Here is a 12202-nt window from a genome sequence, read left to right as displayed (position 1 = left end):
GATTAAAACAATGTTCATTGGACCTGACAATTAAGGCAAGAAGCGAAAAGAACTGCAACAGTCAGACTGTAACGAACCCGAAGAAATATGTCCGAGAGAAGGCGGCTGTTTCAAATAACATGGTCTTTTACTGCGTGATTCAAACATTACTTCCCTGATTACGGTAAAACACAGTTGGAGAAATGCTAGTTAGAAATGAAACCCGAAGACATGAAAGTTGAACCGGGGCGAGCGGGAAAAAAAACAGGCGAGCGAGACTGCACGTTTGCTGTTTCATTCATTCTCGGCCTTCGGTTGCAAAGGGTAGTTTGGACAAGGAATATGCATGAAAGTCGCTTAATGTCCTGTGCATGACGATACACGTGAGCAGAAAAGGAATTCCCTCGACTGTAATATTGGGATTCCCCGACATTTCGCAGTAATAAAAGTAGTGCACCGCGGCGGGCGTGGCTTATTTTTTTACATTCATTGGGAAATGAATGCAATAACACGTGACCAGTTCAGCTAATCAGAATGCAGGAATTTCCATGAACACAACGGAAATTTAATTATTGCCCTTCGACGTAATTTGTGGAATTTTGTTGCAAGATCCTTCAGCGAAACAATGCCATGTGACGTCAGCCTAGCAACAAAGGTTGCTGGGGTCATCGAGTGTGCATAAGCTCCTCTCAGTGATCTATCATCTCCACACGCAATGTCGTTGAATAAGTCAAGGGATGTTGAGAGCGTTCAATATATTTCGTGAAACGTGTTCCGAGAGTATATAAGCACGCGTTTTGGTATTACACAATGTGTAATACAGCTGTATGTTTATTAAACGGAAGATCTCTTCATGGCCAAGTAATAAATTTATTAAATATATATTGAACATACAAGCAAGGATAATTACTATTTTATTGATGTGACCGGGATGAGCAGCTATGTCGTAAAAATATCCCCGAAAAAGCTCCGACGTTCATACAGTTTGGCCCTAACTCTAATGAAGGTTCATACTCCAGTATTCCAGTTATATCGTGGAGTGTCAGCTTAATGTGAGGTAAGCCCTAAGTGATGCAGGTCGCGAACGTTTTACCACTTTGGTGAAACACACGAGCATGGATATGGTGCTGACAAACTTGGATTGAAACATAATCGGGGCGAACCGGGATTCGAACCCACAATCACAGGTTCCAAGGGACGCAACTCTGCACAGCGAATCGCGGCGACTCAGACGACTGGACCCCCCCCCCCCCCCCCCCCCCACACACACACACACCCACCCACCAAGACCGAGCACGCGATTTCATAAACAAAATATCCCCCAAAGTATCCAAGATCCCACACTTTTTTGTTCAGTTTATATTAAAACGATTATTGATTGATGATGCGGCAACATGAGTGTTATGAACATGACTCGTGTGGGGTTGGATCGGGGATGAGCAGGTGGTAGGACTTTTGTTAGATTTCGTTCAAACAAATTAAAATTTATCTATAATTAAAATGTTAAATAATCTTTTCATCTACTCCAGACCCGTGAAGATCCGGGGTAGAATAGGTCTTCAGCAACCCATGCTTGGCGTAAAAGGCGACTATGCTTGGCGTAAAAGGCGACTAACGGGATCGGGTGGTCAGGCTCGCTGACTTGGTTGATGCATGTCATCGATCCCCTTTTGCGTGGATCGATGCTCATGATATTTATCACTGCACCGCCGTCATATAGCTTGAATATTGCTGAGTGTGGCGTTACACATCCAACAAACCAACCAACTAATCTTCTCCAAGTTAAAGAAATAGTACCTGAAAATGAGTAAACATATAGCTCAGTAAATGCGCTATCGTGTAATTGGATCTTAGGCAAGTTGCAAGTGCTACCGGAAGGGAAATTTCACCTCTATTTTGCTTTTTATGGCCTGATTAGTTATTCTCTGACATCGGCCATCTAGTATTCTCTCTTGAACGTGAGTGAGTGAGTGAGTTGGTTTTACACCGCTTTTAGCAAAATTCCAGCAATATCACGGCGGGGGACACCAGAAATGGGCTTCACACATTGTACCCATGTCGGGAATCGTACCCGAGTCCTCGGCGTGACGGACTAACGCTTTAACCACTAGGCTACCCGACCGCCCCCTTGAACATGACATTTATAAGCTTCGATTTGACCAGTGACATTCCCTCAGCCTGGTAAGCAATTCAGATATTCCATGTGTTTTCCAGGATATTGATGACTTGAAACACCAGTCGTGCAGGCTTGTGATGTACGTATTGTTATATGTAAGTGCTATTGGTAGGAGTGGAGACTGTTGTAGGTTTATTTATATTTGTAGATGTCAGTGGCAGCAAATGATTGAAGTGAAAGTAAAAGTGAATAGAGTTACCCGCCCCTGGATGTTTACAACATGACAGGTTTGATCGTTCAAGAAGTTTCGGCAAGAAGTTTTCAAGAAATTCGACAGGAACAAATCTGGGCATTTGTGAGGGAACTAACATATAACAGAGCCTGCTATTTATTGCTGCATCTATTGCATTGCCTGTTTTGTAAGCCTTTCTGATAAGTTGCTGATTTCTCCACTTTTTTATACATGAACTGATGTGTGGGTTAACCTTTGAGTTAACCTCTGAGTTTCAACTTGGAAATCTGCCCGTAACAATATATTTCCCGGCAGTCATCAAATGTCCATCTATATCACGCCAGCCTGTAAATATTGGCGAAGTTGTCTTAAGAAATCAGAGATGGTATGATGTTTAAGTAACGTCCCATGCAGTCGGAGATACGTATTAGCGCTGATATCGTGGACCCAAACCTTCCCCCATGAGCTCCTTTCCTGTGCATGGCAGGTTTTACCTCCCCTGAATACAACAGTGTTCAAATAAAAATAAATTCAAATTTGAAAAAATAAATCACGACAAGGACACTCACTGAAAGCTAATCTCTATCTGTATTTCATCGAAACAGAAAGAAGAGACAATTATTATTAATAATTGTCGCTATTTATTAATAAATTTATTTATTTATTAATAAAATAGCGACCAAGACCCTTTTCATGATCAGAAGAAATTTCAGCGAGCGAGCGAGCGTGCCTGCGTGTGTGTGTGTGTGTGTGTGTGTGTGTACGACCATGACGTAGTGAACGAGAGACCACACCCTTAGTACTCATAGTAAGAGAGTGACGGAGCCCCAGACAATAGCGAATAGAGAGGGTGAACACAACGGCACCCTCCCCGTCTATCCGGTATGACACTGGTAATGGAACTTATCGACGGCGCTTATAACTGCGGAAAAAGGGTTTGACGAACTGTTCTTTCTGTTCATCATCATCAGAGTATGGAACCGTAGGTGGGACATTGTCGCAAAACAAAGCAAAAAGTATCAATTTAACCAAAGCGCGACAATGCGACCACATGGTATATTTGACCTTAAAAAATGTCGCGTTTTCGCCCTTTGGAAAAAATGAAAATGATATTCAAAGCCCGACAAAGCGACAACTTTTCAATGCGACAAATGGCCCAAATGTCGCATTGTCGCTATTTTGTTAACTTTGACACTTTTTGCTTTTCTTTTGTCAGAGCGACAAGGTGACAAGGTGACAATGTCCCTTCTAGGATTCCATATCAGAGAGAAAAGGTTGAACAGCAGACCGATCTCTGTCCCATAGCTGGAATATTGCTCAGTGCAAAGTTAAACAACAAACAAAACATTTGTATATTTAGATCGTTGAATGATTGATTGTTTTGTTTGTTTGTTTGTTGTTTAAAGCCACACTCAGCGATATTCCAGCTATATCACGGCAGTCCGTAAATACTTGAGTCTGGACCAGACAATCTAGTGATTGACATCATGAACATCGATACACACAATTGGGGTAAGATGGCATGCATTCAACTAAATTACTGAACCTGACCATCCAATCCATTTAGTAGCCTCGTACGACTGGCATAGGTTGCTGGGGACCGTTCTAATCCGGAATTCCAACTGGTTTCCAATTTAGTCGCCTCTCTCCGGATAGGCAATGAGGTTCTGGTACCGAACTCTACCAGGGTCCCCACTGGTCTTATTGTTAGATGTAATACCTTATAATTTTTTGATTTGAAGTTTACACGATATACGGCTTTTCCATTGGATGAGATGTCGGTCACATGACCGCGAAATTGACGTTCATAAGTGTATGAACGACACAATTTGACGTTCACACGTTTTTCACGAGACTGTGTTCTTGAAAAGACGTAAACACTGACGGACTACTTCCACATTCCTAGGGAAACCCCTGAGAATTCCCTAGCACGAAAACATGCATAAGCGTTCTTTCTGATCATTTAGACCCTTTATTCTTGGTCTCTGCGTTCCAGGATACATTGAGAAATGTCAGAGAGCGTGACCGCATGATTGTTACGAATATCTTCGCTACGGCCCATCCTATTGAACAAACGAAGAAATGCACATCTAAACTATCGTAGTATCGACTCGATCCGTGCCTAGGCTGACATTGACCGTCTCCATCAATCTATGAATTTACCTTTGTGTCTGTTTGACGCATCTTTCTTCACCTTTCAATGATCGGCCATTTGATCAATGATGACTAACACATGTAACCGCCGCAGGTTCATCAACAACTTCGGAAATCTCTCCCGTCACGTTTATCGTGTCGGCCATTTTGACGTCTTGTACTTGATGTAAATGTATTACGACGCGCTGTCATTGTGACTGACGTACTGAGGTAGTTTTTTACAGACCTTTCTAATCTAATGAGGATATGATTTGAACACATGTGCTGCGTAAGATGTTTCTGAAGAGCAAATTGTGCATCCATACGCCCATGTCACCTCTGTTTTTGTGGAACTATTTTACTCCGCGACTCAGCTGGTTGTTGTATGGCTGTCAGTGTAAACATGAAGTCACACGTACTTAATAAAATTGTGTTTAAATCTTGGCCTACATCTTTTGAGGTAAGCTCCGACGTTCATACAGTTTGGCCCTCACTCTATGAAGGTTCATACTCCAATGAACTCACACAAAGTGAAGGTCAATTCTTAAATAAATCTGATAGTTAGTTCACAAGAAGACAAAACTCTGTGGCGACTCTTGACTTTATTATTGCTTAGCCGTCCACATGACCCTCATTACATTGGCTTCAATGATTACATAACGAATTCTTCTTACAAATGACTACTTCTTATTTCAAATGTAAATTTCTTGAAATTATAATAATATTTACCTATAATTTATTCATGCAATCTTCTCTCCTGAGTGATTGGTGATTGGTTCAAAGTGACTGTATCTGCAGGTGCATGGTCGTGAAAGATTAAGATGTGGGGTGCCTACATACCTCAACGTCCTACATTGCGTTTACGAAATCCACCACCACTATATAGATGGCTGCCATGTTGTCCATGATGTCTCTGTCTAAGTTGTGCGACGATATTCCTCCGATGATGCATTCGTTGTAGTCGTTTCTTCCTGGCTTTTACAAATGAGTGTTTCCTTGCTACGCGATGAGGTGTGATCAAAAAGGTCTCTGCTTGCTTGTTATGTTGACTTCTTCCTCGTCCCGTTTGTCCATGACCTTCCGGTCGCTTATGCCAGTGACCTCCGTCCTGTATCCGATGTCCAGGTACCTTACGTTCATGACCCCCTTGCACTCTCTGAACATGTGCAGTCCTCATCTTGATCACGTTCTTTCCTCGCCGTCTTGCCCCACTATGCTCTCCGGGATCTTCATCATCTTCATTATCAACATCAGTCCTGGCATGTCCACGTCCATGCCCCCGTTTGTGCTTCCTGCCTCCTGTTCCACCATACTCTCCAGGTTCCTCATCATCTACATCAGTCCTGGCATGTCCACGTCCATGCCCCCGTTTGTGCTTCCTGCCTCCTGTTCCACCATACTCTCCAGGTTCCTCATCATCTACATCAGTCCTGGCATGTCCACGTCCATGCCCCCGTTTGTGCTTCCTGCCTCTTGCCCCACTATGCTCTCCGGGATCTTCATTATCAACATCAGTCCTGGCATGTCCACGTCCATGCCCCCGTTTGTGCTTCCTGCTTCCTGTTCCACCATACTCTCCAGGTTCTTCATCATCTTCATCATCTACATCAGTCCTAGCATGTCCACGTCCATGCCCCCGTTTGTGCTTCCTGCCTCTTGCCCCACTATGCTCTCCGGGATCTTCATCATCTTCATCATCACCATCAGTCCTGGCATGTCCACGTCCATGCCCCCGTTTGTGCTTCCCGCCTCTTGCCCCACTATGCTCTCCAGGATCGTCATCATCTTCATCACTACTAGCATTTCCATCCTCTTCCTTTGGTTCGTCTTCTGATGTTGCGTCAGTTTCTTCTGGTGTGCATGGTTTGGTTATGGTTTTCGTCTGTTCACAGGAGTCTTCTCCATCAACCAAAAACTGGGCCATGGTCTGCTGTTTAGTTCTTGGATAACACGCGGACCATTCGCCGGCATCCTCATAAGAGCAGGAGGAATCTGAAACAAAACATAGGAACTGTTAATGTGCCAAAGTTTTGAAAACAATGAGGGTCGCGTACAATAGTAAACACAAAATAAGTTGCACAACTATCATGTGTTTGAAGCGATGCTATGGTAGGATTTGGGGGCTTTTGTTGGAAAAATGTTTCCTGTGAGTACTTTATAATCAATACCTTCAATTCGCCAAAAAAACTACACTGTTTATCAGGACGTGCACTGAATAACCGCTGAGAAAACCTCGAACCCTCTACACTGTTAATTAGGACGTGTATGAACAATCACTGTGACAAACACGGACCCACAACACTGTTTCTCAGGACGTGTATGAACAATCACCGTGATAAACATGGACCCACAATACTGTTTCTCAGGACGTGTCTAAACAATCACTGAGACAAACTCAGAGTCATCCACCGTTTATCAGGACGTGTCTGAACAATCTTGGATAAAATTCAGTCTCACCCACTGTTAATCAGGGCGTGTCTGAACAATCGCTGAGACAAACACGGACCCACTACACTGTTAATTAGGACGTGTATAAACAATCATCGAGACAAACTAAGACTCACCCACTGTTTCTCAGGACGTGTCTTAACATTCACCAAGACAAACTCGGACTCACCCACTGTTTATCATGATGTGTATTTCTGGGTATTGTAAAGTTCGGTAGTTGTCACGTGGTTGCACACTCATTTCTTACACCAGTCTTCCAAAGATTTGCTTTTTACAAAAAGTGACTGATGGTTAACCAGACATCAAAGTAAACAAAAGTTGTTTTTTTCAATTATAAATATAAAAATCAAACTTACAAGCAAAGGGGCTACCAATCCTCTTTTGGTACCCGGTATTAGGGAATCTATTTGGTGGGCATTCGGGGCTCAGCGAATGGTACGCGGGACGTAAAAATGGTGTATATTAAAATTTTCTTCATAGTTATATTTTTTCCCCATAAGATTTCTATATTTTTTCAGCAATTTTACTTTAAAGCGCATCCTTTTCTCAGTGCTTTTGAGATTTGTATTACATCGTATTCGGAAGTCAGCGTTGAGACGTGGAGTGAAAAAAAAAAGACGGTATTCGTCTTTCAGGGGAGTGTGGTGCTGGCATCCACAGGAATGGTGCTGACAAGCCAAGGACCACGGTTACAGATTCAAACGCAGAGCGAATAGAAGTAACTTTGGCGAATGTTTCACCCGAAGACAAGTCAAAGAAAGTTGCCTTTGTAGTATAGGTTTGAAACTTACCATCTCCAATCTGAGCGTGTACATGAACACAAGCAGCGACAAGCACCAGTGCCAGGTACCAAAGCTCCATGGTCACTGTAGACAAAAACAGAAATAAAAAGGTGGCAATCGAGTCTGGACCAGACAATCCAGTGATTAATGTCATGAGGATCGATCCACGCAATTGGGATCGATGACATGCATCAACCAAGTCAGCGAGCCTGACCACCCGATCCCGTTAGTCGCCTTTTACGACAAGCATAGTCGCCTTTTACGGTAAGCATGGGTTGCTGAAGACCTATTCTACCCCGGAATCTTCACGGGTCTTCAGGGAGGTGGAGCGGGGAAGTTATTACTTTCGTAACATTTTTTACACATGTAAATCGCAATGGAAATTCGCTGTTTTGTGTGAATATTAATTTAAACATTAAAAACATATCCGGGACAGAATTGGTATTCAGCAATTCATGCTTGTTTTAAACGGCGACAATGCTTGGTCGTAAGAAGCGACTAACGGGATCGGGTGGTCAGGCTCGCTGAATTGGATGATGCACGTCATTGTATCCCAATTGCGTGGATCTATGCTCATGGTGTCATTCACTGGATTGTGTGGTCCCGATTCGTTTATTAACAGACCGTCGTCATATAGTTGAAATCGTGCCGAGTGCGGTGTTAAACAACAATCAAGCAAACAAGCTACTAAACACGCTTTTGAAAAAGAATATTTTGAAATTAAAATCAATTTCTCTTCGATATTCAATCAATTTAAACAAACAAAATTTTCTTTTCAGGAAACCCTTAAACCGGTTTGACCAGTGAACAAAAAACCCTCGTAACAATCAGTTCATATACCTTCGTTGCGACAACGGGGGCACTGGTTGCCCAGTCGTCTAAGGCGCCGCGATTCGCCGTGCAGAGTTGTGTCCCTTGGACACGCCAGAAACCTATGATTGTGGGTTCGAATCCCGGTTCGCCCCGATTATGTTCCTAGGTTTGTCAGCACCATACCCGTGCTTGTGGGTTTCACCGAAGTGGTAAACGTCTGAGACCTGCATCACTTCGGGCTTTCCTCCCACATTAAGCTGACACGCCGCGATATAACTGGAATACTGTTAAAAGCGGCGTTAAACCCAACTCACTCACTCACTCGTTGCGACAACAAAGAAAATACAAACGTGAGACTCACCACAGCTGGTCAGTAGACAGGGTCGGTATAACTACAGGGCAACGCGTGTATCACTATTAATAACATGCCAATATCATGGCATAATACATTACAGTGTTGTATAAGACAATAAGAACTTTGAATATGAAAAATACAACAACATTACCATTTTATGCTACCAGGTTCTTTGTCACACTTCGGTATCGATTAAATCTGTATTCCCACACTATTATCAAACCGAAACATGTCACAAGTAGTGTGTTACATAAACATTGACATTGGCATTTTATGAACCTTCATGCTACGCCATTGTTTGTTCTGTTATGTTCAGTGACCATTGGGCCCGTCATGCTGTTATCAGAATTAGCCTTATTCAAATATATCCTGGGAATTTCAACATTATCGGACCAGTTCAAAAAATTGTGATGGAAATGTTTGCGTTATAAAATATACTCACACTGTACTCTCAGTTGATTTTATCTTATGTTTGATTTTCAGTTGAAAAGATCTTAAGTCAGCGATATGATTTAAAAAATGAGATGTACTGGCGCTTTGCGCAAGCACTTCTACAGATTACTTCTTTTTAGTTTGAACTATAATTTGATTTAAAACTATTACAAATATATGACATTGTTCGCAAAATATAACATAGCTTTTCTGTGATTGAAAGGTTACAGAACAGTTACTGTTATTAAATTTGATTATGCCATTCCAGTAATTGTTGTAAAAAGTAATCCGTGGCTGGATATTTTTGTTTAAATATAAATTGGTTCATTGAAGACTGGGGTAAGAAATGAATTTGCAACCACATGACCCCATCCATCTTTGAAATGTTCTAAATTTGTCCTGGGAAAAAGCAAATGTATGATTTTCAGAGAAAAGATACTAATTTTTTATATATATTGCTGAGTGCGGGGGATAGAATAGGTCTTCAGCTGTCGTAAAAGGCGACTAACGGGATCGGGTGGTCAGGCTCGCTGACTTGGTTGAATCCTCGATGGATCGATGCTCATGGTGTCAATCACTGGATTGTCTGGTCCAGACTCGATTATTTTACAGACCGCCGTCATATAGCTGGAATACTGCTGAGTGCGGCGTTAAACAAACAAACAAACAAACAAACAAACAAAGCTGAGTGCAGCAACAGACCAAACCTGGTAAGTTGATAGTGAAATTCTAACCACTTTATTACAAAACGAACTGTAATGTTGTACCAAACAGCTTGGTGCCGAGTGACGGGAGAACTTTATGCGTCATTGAGATGAGCAGCTGTATTTGTTCTTTTTTAGATCTGCTGTTTCAGTAACCTCCTCATTCTGGGTTCCCCAGAACATATTGAAAACTTCGCGATGAAATAAACCTGTGGGCTCATATGTTTTTTTAAAAATATAGAAATCGATAGTTTATGTTCATTTTTTCGTTGATTCTGACTGATTCTGTTGTTACAAATGTCAACCAATGATATTGGCACAACTGAGCTTGCGTCACCAGCTGGTTTTGTTCCTGTCGTATGCGTCGTACCATCTCACCCTAGACCCTGTTCTTGGGAGTGTGATTGGGGAGGAGGGAGTGCAGAGAACATATGCTATGATTTTGGTTGCGCCCATGTCAACATATTAAAATCTGAGCACCTTGCAAACAAATCACTTGACACAATGACATAATCTATTACACTCGCTCCTGTTGACGCAAGAAATGTACAGTCACCAACGGACGCATCTGGACCAGCTCGACCATTCACAATATTCATATTTAAAATAGAGCACAGATTAAGTAGTATTTTCTCATACTTATTAAAAGATTTATCAGTTGAAAAACGTTTCATCTGTAGACTGTATACTAACTCCGATCCGACCAGTCCTCGTGTTAGCCCCTTAATACCGAGCGCCAGGCAGGGTAACAACAAGTACCATCTTTTAACGTCTTTTGGTATGACGTGGCGGGGGATCGAACCCCGGACCTTCCGCTCTCCTGACGGACGCTCTTCCACTACACCACGGGCATGGTGAAAATATATATAACTCAAACTACGGCGTTTTTCATGTTTTAAGTTTCTATAATTTATGAAGAAATCATCACTCGCGTCCCACCAATGAATCGGGTAAACAACTGCATAAAGCTTCAGCTTTTGCCATGGTTCCGATCCCAGCTAACATTTAGGGCGCTCCACACATTCTTCTAAGATTGTCAACTCATGGTGAACTGATAATTATCTATGCTGCCATTCATTGGAGAAAAAGTGATACCTTCAGTGTTGGTTTATTGTGTGCCTTTTTAAAAAATAATTCTAGTCGATCATGATCCCTATGATCCCAATAATCAGCACCCCGACTAACGAGAACATTCTTTTTTCAATTGTCAGGCCCTGAGTTATTTTTTTCCAACACACACAGGGGTTTAATTACTTGTGTCTTTTTAAAAAAAAAATTAAAGCAACGAACTTATTTCTTTGGTCACATTAGAAGAGGGCACATAATTGATTTCCTGCAATGCGCGGCATTTGTATACAGTAAACTACGGTTATAACGAACTCGTTATAAGCATATATACAGTATAACTACGGCAAATAGTCGGGACTAAAAAGTTATCTATTTATATCCGTTAGTTCGTTATAAGCGTGTTCGTTATAACCGTAGTTCACTGTATCTTTAAAAATTGAATTATGCTTTGTGATAAAAATCCCTGTTAGAATGTTGTATTGAATTTCGAAGTAAATAGTTCACTCTTATCAACACATGCATCACGGTGTTATCCTCTATTCAAGGGAGCGGTGGGGTAGCCTAGTGGTTAAAGCGTTAGTCCGTCACGCTGAGGACCCAGGTTCGATTCCCGACATGGGTACAATATGCGAAGCCCAGTCACTCACTCACTCAAGTTCAAGAGAGAATACAAGATGTCCGATGTCAGGGAATAACCAATTTTGTCATAAAAGGCAAAATAGAGGTGAATTTGTTTTTTGAAGGCCCATTTCTGGTGTCCCCCGCCGTGTTATTGCTGGAATATTGCTAAAAGCGGCGTAATACCATACTCACTACTATTCATGATCAGAAGAAAAAGAGTACAATATGGTTAGAACGTTTCACCGCGGTGCTTCTCACGTTTTGATTTTGGAATAGCCTTGGCCATTCATAAAGTACAAAGCGGTTACAATATGATTCGTCGACCATACATTCCTCCTGGAAATGTAAGTTTTATTGCCGAATAAAAAGGTCAAATACAAGCCACATGTCGATTTGTTGCCTTGATGGAATTTAAGATAGATGTAAATCATCACGAAAGGGTAATTTGCAAGTTGACTGTTTGTTTAATGTATTTCTTACAGCTGTTTATACTATGTTATAGTGTATAGCGTATATACA

At 41.8% G+C, this 12202-nt stretch overlaps 1 protein-coding gene across 1 annotated transcript; it reads right to left on the bottom strand.

Annotated features, from left to right (window-relative positions):
• Positions 1–5301: 5301 nt before the first annotated feature.
• LOC139471981 (uncharacterized) lies at positions 5302–11969 on the bottom strand. Its single transcript, XM_071254488.1, has 4 exons — positions 11927–11969; positions 7700–7774; positions 6210–6452; positions 5302–5756 (listed from the first exon to the last, which is right to left on the bottom strand). The coding sequence occupies exons 1-4, from the start codon at positions 11967–11969 to the stop codon at positions 5302–5304; spliced, it is 816 nt and encodes a 271-aa protein (XP_071110589.1).
• Between the last annotated feature and the right edge of the window lie 233 nt (positions 11970–12202).

Source organism: Haliotis cracherodii, unplaced genomic scaffold (assembly GCF_022045235.1).
Source record: "Haliotis cracherodii isolate W230 unplaced genomic scaffold, xgHalCrac1.p SCAF_23, whole genome shotgun sequence".
Lineage (NCBI taxonomy): Eukaryota > Metazoa > Mollusca > Gastropoda > Lepetellida > Haliotidae > Haliotis > Haliotis cracherodii.
The sequence above is the reverse complement of the archived record's forward strand: the minus strand, read 5'-3'. Positions and strand labels throughout refer to the sequence as shown.

Bases quoted from the DNA above. Each gene is read 5' to 3' on its own strand.
- LOC139471981 (XM_071254488.1), bottom strand. From the start codon at position 11,969: ATGGCCAAGGCTATTCCAAAATCAAAACGTGAGAAGCACCGCG. The intron at 7,775-11,926 runs GTGAAACGTTCT...TTTTGTCTACAG, and splicing joins AAAACGTGAGAAGCACCGCG to TGACCATGGAGCTTTGGTAC. The intron at 6,453-7,699 runs GTAAGTTTCAAA...GTTTTGTTTCAG, and splicing joins ACACGCTCAGATTGGAGATG to ATTCCTCCTGCTCTTATGAG.